The sequence below is a fragment of the Aptenodytes forsteri genome, unplaced genomic scaffold (assembly GCF_000699145.1).
Source record: "Aptenodytes forsteri isolate BGI_AS27 unplaced genomic scaffold, ASM69914v1 Scaffold465, whole genome shotgun sequence".
In the NCBI taxonomy this organism is placed as follows: Eukaryota; Metazoa; Chordata; class Aves; order Sphenisciformes; family Spheniscidae; genus Aptenodytes; species Aptenodytes forsteri.
In genome coordinates this window covers 279,232-302,199 of record NW_008795039.1, presented here as the reverse complement: position 1 = coordinate 302,199, position 22,968 = coordinate 279,232, and the positions used below count along the sequence as shown (strand labels likewise).

The 22,968-nt window shown below is 37.4% G+C and overlaps 1 protein-coding gene across 6 annotated transcripts in view; it reads left to right on the top strand.

Moving 5' to 3' along the window:
• ESRRG (estrogen related receptor gamma) overlaps nt 1-22,968 on the top strand; it is a 385,239-nt gene that overhangs the window by 217,091 nt on the left and 145,180 nt on the right. Inside the window, exon 1 of one of the 6 annotated variants that reach the window (XM_019471415.1) lies at nt 18,345-18,463. The exons of the other annotated variants lie outside the window; for them this stretch is intronic. Within the exon in view, the coding sequence (XP_019326960.1) occupies nt 18,411-18,463 (53 nt within the window). The 5' untranslated portion in view covers nt 18,345-18,410. Of the gene's footprint in view, nt 1-18,344; nt 18,464-22,968 lie in introns of those variants that run through there. 6 annotated transcript variants of the gene reach the window in all.

Below are 22,968 nucleotides of genomic sequence, written 5' to 3'. Positions count from 1 at the left end.
GCTCCGGACAGGCAGCGTGAGAGCCGGGGGGGCTGCTTTGTACTTTTGCAGGGGTCTGTGCCGCGCGGCGTGGCCCTCTGCTCTTGCTTTTCCCTGCAAAAGGCAGAAAAATACTTTTTAACGAGCCGTAGTTCTTGGCTGGCACTCACTAGCTACCTGGCGGAATGTCTCCGGCGAAAAGCGTGGCGCCCAAACAAAACCGGGCGGCGTGGGGCTGACGGGTGGCTCCTGAACTTGATTTCAGCCCGCGGCCGGGATTAACTATTAGTATATCACGGGAGCTGTCACCGATTCATTTTTCTTTATGTCGAACCACTTCCGTAGCTGTGCCTTCGTGTTACGCTGAGGGTGACGGTACCACCGAAGAAAAAACCCAAGCTAATAGCCAGCATCGCCCCCGACGCTGTGTGTGGAAAGGCTGTATTGAGAGGTGACAGTGTATTATAGGTAGATGCCCACTAGCTGTCCTTACTGTCTACGTATTGCATTGCTATTTGTAATTAAGCCAGAGATGAAAAGTGAATTGCGGTGATCGCGTATTGGTGAAATAATACGGGAAGTAACAAATAGCCTGGCTCGCAGGAATGCAGTTTGGGAAGGGGAGGCAGGGAAACCCACTGTAATGATCCGGGATAAATAAAAGAAAATAAACAGAGGTAGGATGCCCTCTCAGATGTGGTTTATAGGTCAGTGCACTGTGAGCTGCTGTATAGTGTGAGATAGCTTCATAAATGTAAGAATGCAGTTTCCACAGCTTTTACTAACAGTGACACGTTTTTTATAAAATGCATGAAAAGATGATAAGTTTGGGGTTGTGGGTTTTTTTTTGTGGATTTTTTTTTTCCTCCCCCCACCCTCAAAGGAGCTTTCTTGAATTTACCTTCTTACAGCTAATTTGAATGATTAGTTTAGATAAGCCTCTTAGAGTAGATGCATTTAAATGAAATCGGGGCACATGTCTTTTTGGCTCTGGTGCAAGATTCAAACTAATTTTTTTCTTCCTCTTTGGCTCAATTAAAAGTCGCCTTAAAACACTCCCACTATATTGTCTGAGCATGGGGTTTGAGGCATGTGTGGTTGAGTGGACGCAGGGAAATAACTAACGTTCAGAAACATATCTGCTTCTCTGTCTCAATTAATAAGCCCCAGAGTTTTACATGTTACTAATATTCATAGTAATTGTGTTTTGACTATATGTTGTCACATGCGTATGCACATACAAGCATAAGGACATACAAAATAAATATCGTAGTTTCTGCAGTTCTTATGTTATGGATGTGGGCAGAGAGGATTCGAGCTAAAAATTGTCCCAACATTTTGGGAGTGCACGGACATCTGTCTGACCATCACTAGGTATGCTTTGATTTTAAGGCAGAGCATGTTAAAGAATGCAATAACTTAAAGCCAGCTGCAACCTTGGCTTTTTGCTTTTTCAGCAATAACAGTAACACTAATAATTACTAATAGTTAATAAGCTAACAGATGCAATAAATATATCTGCTCATTTTGACATATGTGTCAGTTTAATCATTCTGAATGAATCAGTGCGTTCATAATGTGAAATCTCCTTCAACCTCTGATTAAAATGTAACGTTGACTAAAGGATTATAGAGCGGACTTAATTTTACTGACTGTTTTAACAGTTGTCACAGCTGTTGGAAGGAGGAAAGGCAATTGAAACGCTCCAAAAAAGCTGGGGGGGGGAGGGAACAGGACTAGTTTAGTAAATTTAAACACGATCTCTGAATGCCAAACATAGAAAACTGAGGAGATTTGTAACTCCAGAAAGCTTCTGTGCACTATGTACGTTTGCCTTTTGTGGCTCACTGTGTTTCATTAATTTGAACCTCAGCAGTTTCCCTACTTTCTCCATTTAAAAATGTGCAACAGCATTTAAATGTGAAACAAATTCAGCTGTTAGTGTGCATAGATTTTCATCTTACAGTGCAACAGATAAAATACACAGATAACAAGAAATAAAGATTATTTGGAATGGCTGTAACATTTAAAAAGTGGTCATAGCCGTCACATCATGTGAGTACTTCAGTGCAATGATGGTCAGTATACGCATTTTTTATTTTTCTAACCGTTCTCATGTTGCAATGTGGGAATGGTCTGTGGAGTTACCATGCGAGTCTGTCTGGGTTATGTTTGTGTACGGACACAAACGTGTGTATATACTCACATGCATCAGCATGTAAATATATATATTTATGTGTGTGTGCGCGCGTGCGAGGTGATTATGTGCTAAAGATAAAAGAGTTTGTCAGTTTCACTCTTTAAAATATTTTGGCATAGCTTCTAATTCTCGAAGAATTTATTTTAGAAGTGCCTTTCATTTGTAAAGGGAGGAAAGGGGTGGACTGAAGAACGCTTCTTTGTGAAGTGGGAAGCAGCACTTGATTCCACTCCACGGTTTCTCCAGGCTGTGGAGATCTTTGACTTCATGCATTTGTCTTATTAAATAGCTATGTAAAGTTGTTATTAAGAAATAAAGCCCAAAGTTAATATTAAAGTTAAAACTCTCCAGGCCTCCGCACACGTACCCTGTGTGTAACGTGGCACGCAGCTCTGTGTTGTGAAGCCAGCCCCCAAGTGTGGGTGAGCGAACAGACCCTGCCTGTGTTCTCCCCTTGGGCAGCAGGCAGGCCTTGGTCCATTCTTCCTTCTCTGTTTCCTGTCGTAGGTCTTTGCTTTTTTGGTTTTGATAGACTGCTGGCAAGTTTTTAAATCCTGCAGAAAGTACAAAGGGTTTGTGCTGAAATGCCCGTCTGACAGCTTTTCATTTACTGGGGCTTGCCCCTCTTTTAGTGATGGTTGCTCATTTTAATGTGTTTATGGTTGTGCTCTTTTATTTACTGAGCCTCGTGCGTTGCAGCGGTAATTAACCCGTGTTATTAGCAAAGCCCTTGTGGATATCCATTAATTCTCTTGAATGGCTGATCATTTTTTCTGTACTTTTTTTCCCCCATTTTTTCCTAAGGCACGCTATCCTTTTTCTAACAGTCCTTAAGCTTTAACATTTCCTACAAATTTCTTTTTAAACCAAGGCAGGTAGAAGGGCGCCATCCCCATAGCTCCATAATAAAGAATAACTATTGTCTTAACAAACTGTTTTCAAAGATGCTAATGGGAAGCAAAAGAACTGGGAGAATCTGTAGGGAACAATTTATTTAATTATTATTTTTCAAAACACATGCTTAACGATAAGAAAAGAGATAAGAATTTCCTTAGCTTTTTTTTTGTGTAGCTGCATTAGCTGTTGTGAGTATTTTAGCGTTCATATTTTAATCAGATTTCAAGTTAGTTAATAGCACTTTGGGCATTTAAAAAATATTGAGCCAGCAGAAAAATACTTGTGCTTGCGCTGCTGAGAAAAGATAAGGGCCGCCTCATTAGCCAACCTTACTTTTGCAATTAATTTCAAATACATGGTGCTATTCATCAAATACAGAAGGTAACTTGTCCATGATAATATTTAACAATACTTGAAGCCTACTTTGCTTAGAGTAGCTAAAAAGTATGATAAGTCTATTCTCACAGATATATCAATATATATGCTATGCTGCTATTTCTGTATGTTACAGAGCGAAATTATGATAGAAAAATTATGGTATAAAATACGAATTATTTATAAGTGACATGATTATTCATGTTACGGAATGTTTTTAAAGGACTGACCCTTGACCTGCAGGGAGGTTGCTTGCACCCCTGTGGAAGTGTAAGCAGGAATGAAAAAAACACTTAATGAACCTTTCAAGGAAGTATCTCAAATAATTATCTTTTTGCTTAGGATAAGTGAAATGCATAGGATAAGTAGGAAAAAAAAAAAGGGAAGAACTCTTGCTCCTATTGAAGCTTAAAGTAGCCTCTGTCTATAAGATAAGCTTTGCTATGAATTCTTCATAGCAAATTCATGGAGGGAAGAAACAATAAAATGTTGATCCGTTACAAGTGCATATGAGCCTCACGCTACCAAGCTCTCTAGAGGAAATCTGTGATTATGCCGGGCCAGTTTGTTCAGTTTTTATCTCTTTTACGTCCACTGGCCTTGTATTAAATTGTCATTGTCCTAAAGCACATGAGAGAAATGAATTGCATTTCTCGACATGCTCTGACAGTGAAATATTTAGCCTCTCTGTCTCCAGTCATACTCATATGTATGTTTGATAGTGCAGGGATGACACCAACAGTCGCTGCAGCTTGACATTCCACTTATTACGTGTTCTTTTATATTTTGTGGATCCTCTTTTACTTTTAGGCTTGAGTTAGGTAATCGTACGTGCATACAGTCATATCTGTAGAAGCATGTGTATGTGTGGTTTTGTTTTGTATATTTGCGTTTTACATGGAAACCCTCTGTCTGTGCACAGCAAGTTTTGAGTTCACGTACATATATATCTATGCATGTGTGTGTGTCCAGGTATATAGTGTATTCCTTATGCAATTTGTGCAATGTTCATCTGTTACTGTGTGTGCGCACACAGACATGTATACAGTAAATACATGCAGAGCTATATAACTTCCCTCTATGCAGTTGCTTGTAAAAAACCTGCTGCTTTTATGTGTTTATTTTTTTTCTTATCCATGAGAAGAGAGCTAGCCAGCAATGTAGATAAAATATTTGGACCTGATTTTATATCAGATTCTCCATGTAATCTAGCATTTTCTGTATTTGTACACACAGTTTTGCTTTTAAAAGATGCTGTATTTTTTTAATAAATATTTCTTCTTCCAAGTAGTTTACATGACTAATATTTATTCATATTCCTGTAAGTTTTGGCTCTCAATGAGAGAACTGTTTTTTCAGCTACATGTGTTCTTGGACATACGGTTATGTTTACACCTAAAGAATATAATTATTTTTAGGGGGGGAAGCCTCCTACATATGTTTGTTAATATAAATCATGATGTCCTCAGACAGAAATATAAAAGACATTCCATTTTAATGATCCTTAGTCCTCACCAAAAATCCTGTAGTTTTTTTGTTACGGTTTGCTTGTCCAGAAGTAAAAATACTGTGAAACAATAAAGAAAAATACCAAACTGAATTATGTACTGCTATTTCAGATAGTATTACTTAATTGTTATTTTTAAAGGATTCTGTTTTGCCTTTTCAGTGGCACTTTGGAGAGTAACTTCGATACGTATGGTAGAACATTGCCTTTTGACGTGTATGTCTTCTGAAACAATTTATGTATTTGCTATGTTACAGAAGCTTTAAATCTCTTGGGTTTGTTTACATAATGCTTGTAATGTTTTTCAATTAATGTGTATTTCCTTCAAACAAAGAAGGGCTTTTCTCTTTGCTATTCCTTAACATAGCAGGTTTGCATTAAAGGGAATCTTGTCTAATTTCTGATTATTTTCCCCATTTAAAGAGCATAGCTTTTTAATCAGAGTATCATTTTCAATTTCTTTTAAAATTGAAGTAAAATTTTTTTTTTTTTGCTTCAGCTTCCTAGACTTGGTAGGAAAAATCTGTATTAACATCCTAATGAAAGTTAGAGTGATATAGGTACTTTTCCGGAGTGCAAGACAAGCATATACTGTTTTTCTTTACTGCTGAATGTCTAATTCTTACCGTGGGTCACCATTCTGAATTTGTATGAAATCTAGATGGAATTTTCTGATTTAGATCAAAATAATTTACAAGGCAAACTAAAAAATAGTATCAGAAATATAAATCTCATCTTTTTCATGACACTAGCACAGAACATTAAGCATGAAATTGGAGAAGGGTCTCCATATACTGGAGAAAGTTAGTATATTGGGGTGTATGAAATAGATGTTCCTGTTCCTTGGTCTAGTCAAGCTATTTAAAATATCCTTATACAGAATTGTGCACGTTTATTTATATGATAACCTACTGAAATATGATGAGTTACCTCTATGCACGTGAGAACAGTCTAAAGATATCCTTTTATCATATATTGAAAATTGTATTCCCTTTCCCTGAGTAGAACCTCTTTGCAGATTTGAGCTGCAGTCTTAATGTGGGAGGGCAGATTCTCCTAAAGGGTTGTGTTCTGAAACCAAACTTTAATATAAAGTGATTTGAGGGTTTTTAGGTTATTACTCTGTAGGTTAGCATGGATGTGTCTTACTCCTCTGTATCTTTTCATGTTGTTCTAAGTGAAAAAAACCTGCACATCTCCTTTTCATCATTTTGATTGGAACTACATACCATATGTAATGTGTTTTGGCAGCACTTACCTAGCCAAAGAAAACAAATTAATATTAGCCATGCTGAGGGGTGTCAGAAGTATCACAGATGTGTCGATTTAGCTTTGCTCCATCACACACTCTTTCCTTAAACAACTGGTCAAGCTGTCGCAAAACGTAGTGTTGGCTACAGCAAGATTCTAATAGGTGTGATCAGAGATTGATGGCTTTGGCAAGTTAGAATGAGAAGATGATGTGGAGTTGCTGTTGCTTGTTTTGAATGGCCTCAGAAAAAAACCAAACAAACAAGCAAAAAAAAAAAAAAAGGAGAAAAAACAGATTAAAAAAAAAGGAAAAATATAAATAAGAAATTATACGCCAGCCCCCTCCACCCCCACCCCCCACCAGCTATACATTAAACAATTTAAAGTCCTGCAGATGTAGAGATACTGGCCAGGTTAATGAAAAAGTCTATCTAAAATGTAGTGCTAACTTGCTCCTGAGCATTTCTGAAATTCCTTCCCATATAAAGGTGCCAGGATGGGTGGGGAGAGGAGGAGGTGGCTTGTTTTATTCAGTCCATCCTTATCCGTGATATTGCTCTTCTCTTCCCCTTCCCCCCTATTTCTGGGTTTGTTTCTAGAGCTATTTTTGGAAGAAACACTTTTTTTTAATCTCACACGTGAATATTTTTAAGGAAATACAAGACGGGAAAATCTAATAAAGAATGATATGGTGAAAACAAAAAAACCAAAATGGTGAAATCATCCTCCTTTATGTACTCTTAGCTGTGCTCTTTCTATAGCCAGTTACTGGCAGTTCGTATAATTCTCCATATATTGAAAATGCAACAGAGAGAAAGGATCAAGCTATTTTCCATGTATTCTTGATTTACTGTTTAAAATGTTTTTTCTGTCTTCAAATTGGCTGCAGGATTTGGTTCCTGTCTTTTCAGTGGATGAATGCCAGTGTCCTTTTACATTTAAGTTGGTATTTTCTTGCTTAGATGGACTGTGATAGTTTGGTTGACAAATATTAATGCTAAAATAGTTTTCAGAGGAATTAATTTCAGAAAGTCTGTGCGGTTTTCTTTAGCACAATTATTTTGCCCTTTTTTTAAAAAAAAAAAAAAAGGGAGGAAAAAACATTAGTAAAAATAAAAGCTAAAACTCATGTGTCATCTTAAGAACAAACAGATTTAGAGTGTGTTTCCGAAAGCAAATGCACATGTATTGCTAGCAAAGTAATCTTCGGAGAATGGTAAAATTCTTACAGCAAAAAGTGGCTTTTTTTTCACCGTGGTAGTTTAATGTTCTGTGAATGCAAGATTTCCTCTACTAAATTATATTCACTTTTCCAGCAGTGAAAGAATTCCCTGGCAATGTTCTCATAGCAGCCGTTAACGTAGTGGGACAGATCAGATGTTTTGAAGTGGCATGAAAGGCCATGTCTTTAACCAACTGTTCCCGTGAGCGTTAAAGGGGTGCGAATCGGATTCCCAATAACCGAGTAAAGCTCACAGGCACCCCATCGTTCCTCTAGCAGGAGCTGATTGGGCCCAGTTGGTGCTGGGTGATATTTAAAGAGCTGAGCAGCCACTGTCGGTGGCTGACATTAGTATGAATGACACCTGTCCCATCAATCACCAGGCCGTGGTGTCACAGATGGAGAAACAACAATCGGCTGAATTACCCGGCACTGCACACTTGGCTTAATTCAGCTCATTGTTCTCCTACAAATCTAGAGGATGGCTCGTTCTGCGCCGGGAGTCCAGACAGAAGCACAAGATGGGCTCAGGTGGTGGCACGTGCCTGCCCTTTGCTGCTCCATCAGAGGTATTCAGCAAAAGGCTGTCAGTGGGTGGGGGTGGTGGGAAGGAGCGCTCCACGCAGGGAGTGAAGCTTCAGCTTCTAAAGAAGGCTGTAATTAATCAAGAGCTGAAACTCAGGATTTCTCCCGGTGTTCCAGAACTTTTCATTTAGCTAGCCGAAAGTGTGCAGCGCGCAGCCAGGTGAATGTTTAACTCTTTGAATACTACATTATAGCTGTCATTCGGAGAAGAACGAAGGGAGATTCTGCACGTATTTCCTATGGCTGTGCAGTAAGCAAAATCTTCAAAGCTGTGGCCCATCTGAAGTAGTTCATCTTTTGTTATTCCTCAGTAGTTAGCACTGAAAATTCAGTATCCGAGACACTGAATGAAAAGGAGAGTTGCTGAGAGGCTTATTTGGGGGGGAGTGTTGTTTTTTGGTTTTGTGGCGGGTCTTTTAGTCTTAATGCCAGATGAAGGTTGGATCACGAGAAATCATGGTCTTGTTCTGGACAAAACCAGTAAAGGCATTTCAATGCCTTCAGACCCTGTAACCATTTTCCTTTCTGTCTGTCTGTCTTTTTCTTGCCCCTTGCAAATCAGAGGCAGTTCCTAGAGGACAGGAGAATAAAATAAACAAAAAAGCAAACAGAAATTTTTTCTCTGCTCTTAAGTCCTGTGTCAGGTATGTTTTGAATGCATTTGAATCCTACTGCTTCCATGCTCTTTTCCAAGTAGCACCAGGTAAATACCTGTGAAATATTGAGATGGAAGTGATCATTCTTACTTGACAAAATCTTGCCTTTTTTTCTTCCCTCCTCTTTTTTTTTTGCCTCCCCACATTGCTATAGAATAGCTGTATTTTTGTTGTAAGCTAAATCACTGCTGGTGTTTTTGTTACAACTAATGTCAAGCAGAAAACCTGTAGCATGCCAGAAACAGGCTACGATATATTGAAGACACAGCTTATGTTTGATTATGTGTAAATACAGTTAGTTAGTTGCGTTTATCTGATAGCGTGGCAGAAAGAGAGAGGAGCAGTACAAACTGTTTTCAGTAACTGTGCTGTTCATACACCTGATAAGATTGAGAGTGCTTTCGAACTACTGATATGCTTTGAATAAGAAAAGAATAATCACATCCACTGGCACCGGCTTATCGGGAATGAAGTAAAATGCCAGCACTTTTACATTAGCAAAAGTAAATGTTTTAGACACTTTGGGCCTTTTTTCCATTTAAATTAAATAGCAGGGTGCTTTTGAGTGTGCTGTAATGAATGGAAGGATTTATTACCTTGACAAAATTACAGGTGAATGTGTTGAGAGAGGAGTCCTCGGCAACAATAACAGCTCTTTTGATAAGTGGCTACATCTATTCATGCTTTTGGTACAGAAATTCAGTAATTTTATCCTCTCTTGCTCTATGAAGTGCAGTGGCTAACTTACCATGTGCAGTTCTTCACAGTGTAACATACTTGTGCATTTTGTAATATACTGGCAACACATTTGAAATTCAGCACATAACACGGCTGTTCATAAAGTAATGCTTGATCATTTACTAGTATGTCCTCTGCCTTCAGTTGCTGTGTATTTTTGTGTTCGAAAAAGAATATATCTCAGAGTCTTTGCTGGGAAGGCAAGGTATGATTCATCATTAACTTACCCCAGCAGGCATGAAGCATGCTTGGATGCACTATTATCTCCTTGAAGTTTACTGACTTTTATTTTTGTACCTTTTTTTTTTTAATTTCCAGGTTCTTTTTCTTTCACGTGCCTACAATTAATTTTGGGATATTCAAATTTGATGAATGATAGTGCAAGCAGATTTGATTGATTTTGGATTATTATTGATTACTGTCAATGAGATCATGTGACACTGAAATCAATAGTATGTGATTAAACCAAGGCACCACTGTTCTATACATTAGGCAGCAGTTGGGAATTTAGGAACTGAATGTTCACAAGCTATAAATTGAGAAAATGTTCAGATTTAAATAGCCCTTTGTTTGGCATTTACTCACCAAAATATGTTTCTTGGGAAAGTTAGTTCTCCCAAGTGCAGGCTTTCAGTAAAAGAAAGGTCATTGATTTAAGGTTTATTAAATTTTAGCTAAAAACAACTAGCTCCATTTGGGTGTAAAATAATTTAAGTACTTACTGCAGGCAACCTTCATGCTTTAGAGCTGTTGCTCAAAGGTTTCATTCTTCTATGAAGATGTCAACTGTAAATATAAAAATGCATCACTGAAACTGTAATGGTTTAAAGATTCAAACTGAAATAAAAATTCCTGCCTGGGGAAAGCACTATAATCAAAATAAAGTAGTCTTAACTTTTTTTTCTGTGGAGGCCATACTTGAAAAGAGCGCTTGAAGGCAGCAGGTAGCGAGCTTGGTAGGGAATGCCAATATTTATCTATCTATCTATCTATCTATTTATTTATTTATTTCTTCTCCCCCACAGATCATGATAGCCTAGCTTTGGAATCAGCAATGCACTTCAGCCACTAATACTAGACAATATGTAAGCTGCTGCCACTTCTGAAATGCAGTATCCTGGCATTTAAGTCAACTTTATAATCTGGCAAAAACCCCACCTGGCAATATTAAAATCCAGCTCCTGAAGCACTTTTATTTCTGAAAGCTTTTTATGTCTTTTTATATCTTTTTAGCATATATTAAATTTCTGAGGAGCAGTGGCCTGGATGTACACTTGATGGATGACTGGGATGGGGCTTCTCTCCCCTCCCCCCCTTTTTTTTTCCCTAATTTGTTAAAAATGTGTGATACTTGCACATTAGGTAGTGCTGGAACAGGAATACTGCAGATGCAGCTGTTCGACAAAATTACTGTGGGGTTTTTGTACCATTGTTAGATAAGTTAGCGGAGATTTTCCAAGGTATGAAGGACAGCCTGCTGCCAAGCTCTTGCATATCTCTCAAGAAATCTTTCACTTTTACTGGTAGTGGCCTGATTCAAACTAAATGGAAAGAATGCCATTCATTTTAGTAGATTTTGGATCAGTCTTTATAATTGATTTAAAAAATGAATGATTTGGTAGTATTTTAATAGAAATCAATGAAGAAATGGAGCCTGTGTCCAAGGATTCACTGCCAGGATGTGACATTTGCACCAGTATAGAGTTGCCTAAAGGAGTGTGACCAGGAAATACTAAGATTACCCCATAATATTTTCTGTGTGAGCTTAAAAGCAGTGTTGGCATTATGCCAATATCTTCAGTCTTGTGTTGACTAAAGAGGAGGTAGAAATCCTTCAGATGGAGATGGTAAGACAAAGTGAGACTGACCCCTTTTTTCCTTGGTTTTACATCTGAATTGCAAGAGAGGTTGAAATGCTGGGTTTACATAAAGATTGATTGATCTTGGTTTGTTTCTGCTGATGAATTTTGGATGAAAAGCTGTAACAGGAATACATGTGTCTGCTTGATGCATATTATCTTCCTATATAGGCAGAAACACCTTGGTTTTCCTACGCAGCATTAAAAAGTCACAAAGGATGGTCACAGTCGTTCAGGACATTTTTCCCCACAAGATGCAAAATAAATTTTAATAGATGGAGAATTGCCTTGATTGGCATCCAACCAACATTTTATTTATGAAAAAGTTCATATAGTTTTGAAGAGATACAGGAACTTGGCTCTTGGACAGAAAGCATTTTTCTACTGTCTCTTTTGTAGAAAGAAATAGGCCAAGATGGCATAACAGGATAAAGGAGACAGAGAGGGTTTGCTCTCTAAATATTCTGGTGCTTCTTTATGTTATTCTAGTCATATAAAGTGTACCTTAAAGTAGGTGTGAAAGTAGTATGTCCTGCCCTCCATTTTAGAGACTTTTCTAGTGCAAAACTTTGTTGCAGATAACAATGCCTACATCTGAGTCTCTGAGTCGGTAAAGTTGCATGCGATTTCTATCCCTGATCTCAATGCACAATTTGCATCAATGTATTGGCCAAACAAAGGGTTTCTATTGTAATTGGTTTTCCTTTCCTTGATTTTCTTATTCGCTCTGGATATGAGCACTGTGTAATTCCAGACCCGTTCCTTTAATCACAGATCACCTTTTTGTCTCTGGTAAAGCATTCAGTCTTCTGTACAAATGAAGGCATAGGTGTCTTTTACTGCTGGGATCAATGGGAGGAAGATCTGACTTCATGGCCTTTTTTTTTTTTCTTTCCTTTTTTAAATACTTAAATGTGTAGATCAGCATTGTGGAAAAAAAAAGCTGTTTTCTAGAACAGTAACATTTGAATTTCATGTGAAAATATGTTAAAGGAAGTTTCTTGGAAAATCTGCAAAAGCCTGTTTCTGTAAAGGTTCACAAAAGGATGCTTTATCAACATTCAGTACTTCTGTTACAGCAAAGCCTATTATTTTCTTAGGCACAAAGGAAAAGGTGAGTTACACAGCATATATTTATAAAGGTTGTGTCTGTGACATTTGTCTCTAAGATTTGCTATCTGGAGAAGAACTCCTAGAAAAGCTAGGTGTGAGGACTAAATATAAGCATGTGCACTTAAAACCCAATGTTAAATTTTGATCAGTCAGAAGTGGCAGAGTAAGGAAAATTGAGGCATGCATGTCAGTTCTTCCCTTTTACAGTTTTTGCATAGCAGTTGGGGTTTTGTTTCTACTTTAGTGATTAGTTTTTTGTTGAAGCTGGTGAGGATTGTCTCAGAGCAGCACAAACCACAACCCATCAGCAGGCTGCTAGTCGGCAGCAGGTGTGAACAACATAAAACAGGATTAACGCTGAACCAGAGTGTGCACTAAAAACAGAACCCCTGCCTTGGTTTTACAAGGGCAGTAAGATAGAAGCACTCTTGTCGTGTTTACTAAACAGTGTTCAGTGGACTATGTAAATGGCTCTGCTCAGCTGCAGAGAAGTAAGTGCAAGAATTATTATGCATTTGAGATTTTTAAAGGCACTTTTTCCTCCTTTAAGAGTAGACCTCTGTTAGTGTTGAACCAGAGGCATAGAGGCAAATGTCAAGGTGTTCAAAGTTAGTGCTTCAGTTTTTGCAGCAGAGGGAAGGGAGGATGGAATGTCAGCATTCAGTATTTAATTTTTTTGGTCGTTGATATAGGGGAGCAAGTAGATTGTATTGTCTTTTTGAAATTACACCTTTACAATTTAGGGTTTAATGTCTGCTTATTTCTTCTGTACACATTTTCTTTAAAAAGGCAGCTTTTCCATTCCTTGGCATTTGCATATTTGGGAGCTTTTAAAGCCATGTATTTATTATATCCATTACATTCAGCATCAAATTCTGCCCTCACTTGTGCTCTGTATTAAAAGTTAGGGGGATACATTTGCAGTGGAAGCAGAATTTACTTGTTGTTTTTGTATTAGGATTGTTTATAAGCTACTTGCATTTCCCTGCCTCTATCAGTATATTACCTGACCAGAGAAATTTTCATGTTTTGGGTAAAGATGTGTTTAAGGTGACATAATTTTTCATAAATATTGTGTGTAATTTTACCTTTCCCCCCCCGCCCTTTCCCATTATTCCTGGACCAGACTTTGAAAAGAGGTTAGTATCTATCAGGCTGCATTTGCACAATATACGTAATTTGATTTGGAGGAAAAAAAAAAAAACAACAAAAAAACCCCAAACAAAATAAAAAAACCACTCAACCCCCAACCCCGCCCCAAACCAAAAACAAAACCCCAACCCACAAAAAACACAACTCATTTTTCCTGAAGCATTTTCAGAAGCCCTACAACCTCAGCCCTAGGAAAACTCATCAGATCTTCTGTTTGCAGAGCTCTAATGAAAATTTGATCCTTTTGAAAATCAACTTCATGGTATTTCTGTCAAGTCCAGTTTAAGTATAGTTATGTCTTCTTTCCTATGATGCTCTCATGTGATTGGGATTGACAATTACTTTCCTCATAGAACAGAATGAAGGTATTTTTTATCATTCAGTGTTCTCTCATCAGCGGTAACTCCTTGCAAATTATCAGATTATAGATATGTTTTTAGGCATGCAAATTTTTTTACTGAAATGCGTTTATGAGCAATAGCTGCTTTTGAAGGGTCCACATCCTGTCTTCACAGACACCTGTGCAACTCAACTCCTTTTGCTGTCAAGATGTCCATATACAACTCTTTCTTTAGAGGTACAGGTCTGATTTTTGAGGGGATACCTCAGGCTTCAGATGATGAAGGCTTTGCTTACGCGTGGTGTCCACATAGCAATGGCAAGCATTACACAAGCAGGAAGATTGCATTCAAAGTTTAAATTTGAAGTTAAAGAGAATCAAATAGGTTTGTTTGAGAGCAAAAAATAGTCAAGAATTAATATATTTTCTAAAATACCTTGAACAGTCACATCACCGTATTAATTAGTGGAGTTAATAACTCCATTAAAAGCAATTATTTTAAAATCACACCTAAACTGTGAAAATATGTCCAAACCAGAAAGAACCTAGTATCAGTCTTGTGGCTTTAGAATATGAATTATTTCATTCTTTCTTCCCCTGTTTTTTTCCCCACGTATGGTTAAATACACAAACAGTTTCAACGCTAAGAATATACATGACCAGTTTCAACCATGAGTTTTGCTGATGAAAACAGAAGGCTTGGCAAGTCTTAATTTTTCATTGTATTAACTTTTTATCAGTAGTGAAACAAGCTTACCAATGTAATACACTTTCTGAATCCAAGTTTAGTTCTATGATTGCTGCTCTAATAGCATGTGTTCCTGTTGTGACAACCTGGCAGTGGCTCAGAGGTTTATTTTTAAAGAGGGTGTTCCTGCATGTTCAGAGTTCTGTTCATACATTGTTGTTGAGAAAACAGCTTATATCATCAAAGTGAAATTATGACTTGTGTGATAGCATTTGTAAACTGACTATGAAGTGCACTGCTTTTACTATTTCTCTGTGATGTTGTAAACTAGTTAGTATAACTTGAAATGCTTTTCTGAAGCTGGTAGTGCATAGTTCACCACTTCTAGCAGTTGCTGGTACCAAAATCTATTGCATAATTTTGTCAGTTTGCATGTATGAACCCTGGATTTTTTTCACCTTTTTTTTTTTCTTCTCTCTTTTTTTTTTTTTTTTCCCTCTGAGAGGTGGTAATATAAACCTTAAAGTTCAGGATTTTCAGTTAGGACACATAAGCATACAGAAGTTGTGCTGCTTATCCAAAGTTTATCCGAAGTGCTTAACCTCTTTGGCCTCAAAATCAGTCTGGGTATCCCATGAAAGCAGTCTGTCCCTTGAGGTTTTCTGTAATTCCTGGCTTCTGCCAGGTCAGAAATAAACAAGAATAAACTTTTTGATAATACTGCTATGTCTTCTCCCTGGGCCAGATGAAACTAGATGCTATATTATTATGTTTATTATTATTTGAGTCCCTACTGAGTGTGTTTAAATCTCTGAAGAGATAAGTTCCTGTTTGTTTCAGGCTTTAGTTGCCAGTTTGGACCAGTCCTCCTTTACCCATACAGGTTTATTTACAGTCAGTTTCTTTTTCCAGTTATACCAGTATGCTCAGAGGGAGCAGAATTGAACACAGAACATGTCTTGACTTAAACTTTTTATTTTACCTTCAACATCATGTAATTGCTTATTCTGATTAAAAAAAAGAAAAAAGATATTTTGACTCAGTAGTTGAGTGTAATTGCAAATCAATTCCATATGATTTACCCTGTTATTATTTAGTATTTCTGTTATGGTGGTATATAGAGGCTCCTGTCATGCTACTGTGGTGTACAGTGTGTAAATACATAGGTAGTTCCTGTTCAAGAGCTTTGATGACTACAAATACAAGCAATTCATGAAAGCTGCAGAAAAGGGCACAACATACTTTTTCTTTTTAATATGGCAAGTGCAACCATACTCTCTATGTGTGCATATATAGTTGCATAAAATTTGTGTGTGGTTTTGTATTTTTAGTTTCAAATAGAAGTATTAACTTCAGGCTAACAAGCAAGTACGGATTGTTTTATTGTAGATCAGCAGAAATCTACCTGGCATTTGAGGGAGAGGTGGGTGGTTTCCTCTACGTCAGTTCAGAGAAGGTGCATTTAATGAAAAGGAGGTAGAGTGAAAAGCACTGTGAAAGGGAGACAGGCAGACCAGGGAGCAACACAGGCTGCTGTCATTGATATAGCACAAGGGGTGGGAGAAGAGGTTGGAGAGACGAATCTGGATAGTATAGGATTGCATAGAGCATCTAACTGACTGCTTACATTTAATACCTTTTTTCAATATGATTTTTAAAAATTGTCCTTGAGACAGTGATTTCAATTAATGCACTGAATGAGTTGCCTGCTGATTGGAAAAGAGTGTGAAGTTAATCACTTCTGCTCATTTGGACATTTTGTATGAAAAGACTAACTTCTGTGGTACAATGATACCGATGCCAATCAAACTCTGCCACATGTGTCACGATTTTTTTTTTTTCTCAGTTTCATGTGTTCTTCCTCAAGATGCATATTATAGTTTTTTTTCTTACGGTCATCTTCACTGTGTTTTGCCCAGCATTCCAGAGAGGAAAGCAACATACTAAAACATTAATTTTTGCAGTCAAAGAAAGACTTACTGCCTTAGCTCTTGTTTGCATTTTCCCTAGAAGGATCAAATCTTTTGTAATAAGCTATTAGTTTTATATATCTCCTGAAATGGGAAGCAGAAGAAATTCAGTCAAGGAACATACTACACAGATGGAAACCGAGGCTTTTCACTGGATGTATAATAGCTGTTAAGACTTAGTCTAAAAACTGTGACCATGTATCAGAAGATACATAGATTTATATAAAAAAAATAGTTACCTGTGAAAGGGTAGAGGTATTTGGAAACTGAAGCTGAATCAAAATTTTTGTGAAGTCACGACTTTAAGATCTTTACAGGTTTCAGGCATATCTTGTTTTATGCGCACCACTCAGGGGGGCTTGCTGGAGAATAGAGATGGACTTTTCTCCTTTAAGGGAAGAGACGAAATGCTTCTTAAGTAAATTGCATTTTGGTTTAAAAAGCAAATAAGCATCTGGTCATTTATTTAACTAATTCATATAGTATTGTATGTAAAGGGTTTTTTCCCTCTGCGTCCTGCTTTCTGCTACACTGATGATAATGTACCTGGAAGGAAAAGGCAGTCCAAGCTGAGGCAGCCAGCGTCAGACAGGGCGGTCTGCCATCTGTCCCACCTGCTGCATTCATGTGTCCATCTGGTTACTGCAATAGCTCATTGCAGGCTTCAACAGAAGAACATTCAGGCTGAAAAGAAGGCAGTGTGAATTATTTAGGTAGCTAGTGTAAATAAAGAGAGGGGGAGAGGAGCAAAGGAGGGGGGTTGTGAGTGGGAGAAAGCACTCTCTTACTCCTAGATGCTTTGGAATGTGTTAATGCATGAGAGCATTTGATTTGCATATAGATTTAGATGTATAGATCATTGTGAAGATTACAAGCCAATGAGTTTTATCTAGATTTAGATAGCTCTCAGCCTGGTTTGCACATAAAATATAGCCAGTTTCAGGAGGAGAATCTTTGGGGACTTTAAACCTAAGTGAAACTGATGAAATGTAATGCTTTTAGGTATTAATTTAGCAGAAATAAAATATTTCCTTTAAGGGCTTTCTGTGCCCTTTGTTAGCCAAGAATTTATAACTACTTTGCATAGTCAGTGCTTTATACACACTGTGTGGTTTTGATTTGGTTATATTGTTAGTTACATTTGTAGTCATCTGTACTTTATTCTAAGAGGAAAAGCAGTTGACAAACGCTTTTCCTTTTCCTCTCACGTTTTATCAGGTGAAGACTAAATCCAGTCATCAAACAATTTTCCAGCTGTCAGTGTATATATTGTTATACAGACAAAAATATACATGCTTTGTGCCTTCGTAAACGTACATAGAACACTTAAATCTTTTTAGATATTTTTCATGGGGGTGAGCAAACAGAATTTCATGTTGTTACAGTGCTCTTGAAAAAATGAGTAAGTCTATTTTATAATTACTTGCTTGAATTTCAAAATGACCACCTGAAGGTTTAGACTGTGGTGCATTATTTATTGCTAAAATTGAATTATTTTTAAAAAAGATAAAAATTGTTAGTGCTAGATTTGAGCATAGGAAGTTAATCTGAATCATTGTATTCTAAACATTTTAGTAATAGTGGTGTTGTGTCAGATTTTTTTTTTTGACGCAGGAAACATTAGTCCAATGCTGTGTTTAAAAAATAAAAGATTGGCTTCATAGCTGGATATGTTTCCTGATGTATGGTTCTTCTTGCTTTCTAATTTTAAATGTCAAACTTTCCTGGGCCAAAGCATAAAACCAGGGTCATCTTAAGAGGAATCCTTGAAATTGCGGGAGGGTTTTGTGTCATTGTTTTGCCTGGTTTTAGATCTGCAGAAGAAAGGGACACAGCATCTTGAAATCCCAACAGCCTGGCTACTTCTCTAAGATTTGCATGAAATTCAGCTGCAGCCTTCAAAGGGATTTGAGTGGATTGGATTCTTTAAGGTTAGTCCATGTCAAACCTATTATGTTCAATTCACATGCAAACCCCTTTTTACATTTTTTTAAGCCAATAAGGCTCTAGCTACTATTAAGGTGACATCGTGTACTTGCAGTAGAACGTCCATGGTAATGGATCACACTACTGGCACGTGTAACTAACCAATAATTCACTTTGTCATCTTTCAAATTAAAAGGTTCTGTGTCCTGTATCTTCCTCAGATTGAAGAGGTTTTGTTTGCAAAAGTTGAGATCCCGGAGACTATTTTAAAGTATCTGAGTCAGTGTGAATATCCATCTTCCATCCAAAATGTGATCCCCAAAGTTACGTGATCCCCCCCCCCATTAAATGAAGATTAATTTAACCTTTGAAAGTAACTTAAACTTGATGTTCTTAACTTTTCAGGTCTTTGAGTTCTTGTTCTCCCTGTAGATTGACTCCACTGTTAAATGATTTTAGGAGTACGGTATATGTTCTGTGGTGAATCAGGAAAACAATTGCAGGGGGGAAAAAAAGGATGAAAATATTTTGTGGTGTATAAAAGGATTAGTGGCTATTTCAGAACTGCAAGGACATGACTTTGAAAAGAAAAGTTTAATTTTTAATTTAATGGCCAACTGAAGGAATTCAATGCATCTCAGACATTTAGGCCAAAGCATCTAAATGCCACGTGCAGAATTTTTGTAGTCCATCAGCTGACTGTGAAAGATGTACCAAATGAAGACGCTTTGCCTTAATTAGATATTGTCAGAATAAATGGATGTTAGTAGGAATTTGGGTTAAAGAAGGAACACCCATCATTCTCTGACGTTGCTTCTCATCCTGGAGCTTTCTGCCCTACATGAGGTCTGCAAGATTTGCACTTCATTTTGTGAATGGCTGTGTGTTGTTACGCTTTAGTTTGAACGTTGCATAAGTTTTTATAAAATGCTGGCCAGATCCTGTAACCAGGTGAGCTGAATCTTAAAAGCAGTTGTGTGTTTACTGCATGGAATCAAATTCATCCGCTTCCAGAGTGGCTGCACTGGTACATGGGTCTTCAGTATCAAGCAGGATGCTGGATTCAAAGTTGTATTCTGATGTCACTCAAACTCACTGAATTTTGCTCAGTTTTAAAGATAAAAGTGAGGAGAAAGTAGAGTCTTCTCCCTGTTCTTTTTCTCATCACGGTGTTTGAACTTGACACTTCATGCTCAAGGAAAGCACTGCTTTCAGTTATGTGTAGATCAAAAATGGTTGATTTGTGTGTACTGGTTGAGAACAGAGTATCTTCCATTAACTTAAGGTTCCAGCTGCTCCAAGTCTTTTAAAAATATACATTAATTAGAACAGGAAAAAAATACTTATTTCCATTGTTTATATTTCAAGGAAAGAAGCCACCATCCCATGACGCATACTCCATGTTTAGAATGCCCTTTTTTCTAGCGAAAGCTGAAGAAGCTACTCCTTAAATGAAACACTAATTTTTGGGACTTGATCCTGCAAAGCTGTCACTTGATACAGGTAGTAAATTTCCTGGCTAAGTACTTGGAGGAAGGGGTCAATGGGTAATAAACCAGGAATGTTTTAGCAGGTAAAATATACATGTAGGATATGGAATTTTGAATTTGCATGTAAATTCATAATTGTTCATCTAAACATTCTTTATTTATAACGCTTAAGCCATTCAGGGTTGTGCAGAGCTTGCAGCTTTTAATACTGATGCCTTGTAGTATTAATATGGCTGTTTACAGCATTATTAATTATATGGGCTAAGTAGCAAATACTAGCATTTATGTTGCTATTTGATAGCGTTCCATAAAGCACGCTGTTTTCCTGCTTGTAGGTTAGTGAATTGTGGTGTTATGTGCATTTTTCATGTGTTAGTATTTGGGGAGGTAAAGTTAGTATTTTGCTGAGGGAGTAAAGGGGATGAAAAGGCTGTCTGGATGTGTGAATTCTCTTTTCCTTGGCACCCACACTTTGTTGTTGAGAATATGGTAAATATCTCATTGAAGAGTATAGTCATGTTGCAAGAATTATGTATCTGTGTTGTCTGGCGGGGTGGTTTTACTGGCAAAAGGGTGATTTGCTATCATATTTTTTTAGTGTGTTGGAATAACTACAAAAAGCCTGTATTGATACTGCTAACTCTGGGTAAAAAATAACAAATCTGACTAAAATTTTTTGTCTTTAACAACTTTAGTAACATAAACAGAGGTAGTCCTTCTTGTTCTTGTTTATACTTATTGGCAGTCCTTGAATGGAAAGGGGAATGGGGGGAGCAGGGCAGAGGCAGAAAGGTTAAATGGCAGAGGTTAAATTGCTTCAGTGACAGATTCTCTACAGAAAGGCATTGAGTTGTTTTAAGGATTAGTTTGGGAAAACTTGAAATGAACCCACTTCTCTACTGTTCATATATTGCATTGCTAATGTTGCCAGTCTCTTATTTTTCATAAAAACAAAATTTACTTTCCAAAATGAGTAGAGAGCCCTGGGGAAATTTTAAAAAGCCAAGCAAAAAACTGTAAGTTTCATCAGCTGTAAAACTGGTTGGAGTTTTACCTGTGTTATTTTATTGTAAGATTCTTAAAACATTAGAGCAGGTTATTAAAAACAATGTGTATTTTACTCTTATGAGTGTTGCAAAACACCAGAGAAATGTTGCAGCAATAGTTATCAGTGATCTAAGGGGAGATGTAGTTCCTCAGTTAAAGGCCGTACCAACTTCTAAATGAGTCTGTGTTTGTTCCTGATAGAGGTCTGTCATTGCAGCAATGTAGTTCTTACAGTAAGAATCTTGCATGCTATCAGCTAGTCTTAAACATTTTCTTTTGGAAAAACCTCACCATATGAGCTGGGAGTCCAGGAGGATGTGTGCACAGTCCCTCTTCAGAAAAAATGCACTCAATCTGTTTCAGACGAGTTCCCCGAAAGATGGGTTAAATCAACTGATTGAGCTGATTTTCTCTCTTGAGGTGATATTTTATTTATATGATAAAATGCTTGGAAAGTGATTAATTTGTCAGGGGAACATCTTGTTACTGTAAATTTGCCGAATGTGTAATAAAATTGCCATAACACAGATGGGAAAATGAAGATCTTTTAAAATGAAATAACTGAGCAGTCTGCCTACATTTTCAGCACTTAAAATTAACTTAGTTAAATTTCTTTGTCATTTTTACCCCTGGAAGAATGCAGGCTGGGGAAGATTTGTGGCAAATGTGGTGTGGGTTTGTACGTGTCGTGGGTGGAGGGGACAGGAATGGGCTGTGTAGTTTTCCTTCTGCGTCAAAAGGGACTGATAGATTTATTAAATTTCTGCCAGGGTTTCTTGATGGAGTGAATTTTTAGAAATTAAAATATACAGGTCGGATACTCCTTCCCAGTAGCAGAGAATTTAAGAATAGGAGACCTTTGTGGGCCAGTACCTCAAGTCAGTAAGGTGCACATGAAGTAGTGCTTTTGTGCTAGTTTGTGCAGGATTGCTTTCAAATGACAGCTAGATAGTGTAATACACTTCCTAGTCTTTATAGCAATCTCTTATTGTATGGAATATAACTTAGATTATATTGGGGTATACTTGAAAAGTCAAAGGAAGGAATACCTTACCTGTCTCTGAGTTGCAGCGTGTAACAAGTGAAAATAGCATTAGCAAAGGAACAGTGCCTTTTATTCATACATTTTACTACTGCCTGTCCATCTGTCCACTGGAATGAGCCACTTATCATGCTTCTGTATTTTTCCCTTTCAACTTAAAGAATTATGAAAGAAAAATTCAATTTTTCGTGTCCCTTTATGACAGGTAGACTGGAGACTGTGGTCATTTGGATTAAAAACATATCCATCACCACAAGCTGACAGGTTATTATTATGTCGTCTTTGAATATATGAATTTTATCCCTACATGTTGGAAGTCTAAGAATGGGAACTTTTAATATAAATATTTATCCTAGTAGTGATGTACTGCATACTGTTGCAATATTTTTTCACTTTTACAGCATTCTTGGCCTTATCACCCATAACATAAATCTTAGGCTCTCATATTTAATACAACCTGTAGGATAACCAGGCCCGTATAATGTACAGTCAGCCAATCCCACATCATCAATTGACTATCATTATTTGTTGTCCTATGACAGATGTTTCAGTTGATGTCCCGTTTTGGATTTGACAGTATGTTTGATGCAGCCATCTAGGGGTAGATGAGAGTGGCCTCCTTTAGGTGTTCATGCTGATCTCCACAAACACCCTCAGTTTATTAAGCTTCCAACTATGGGCAGTTAAAGGTTTGAGTATATTGGTGTTATCTTGGTTGCTTGTAATTTATTTTTTAGAACTCCAGGCTATTCATTCTGTGAAGCAATGGTAATATAAAGACTCAGTTGCTGTCAGACCCTCTACTGTGTAAAGAACCAGTGAAGGAGTGGAGCAGATTTGGTGTATATTCTAGGCAGATGCTTAGTGAAATGCAGGTGGATTTTGTTGTGGTTTAACCTGGCAGGCAGCTAAACACCACACAGCCATTTGC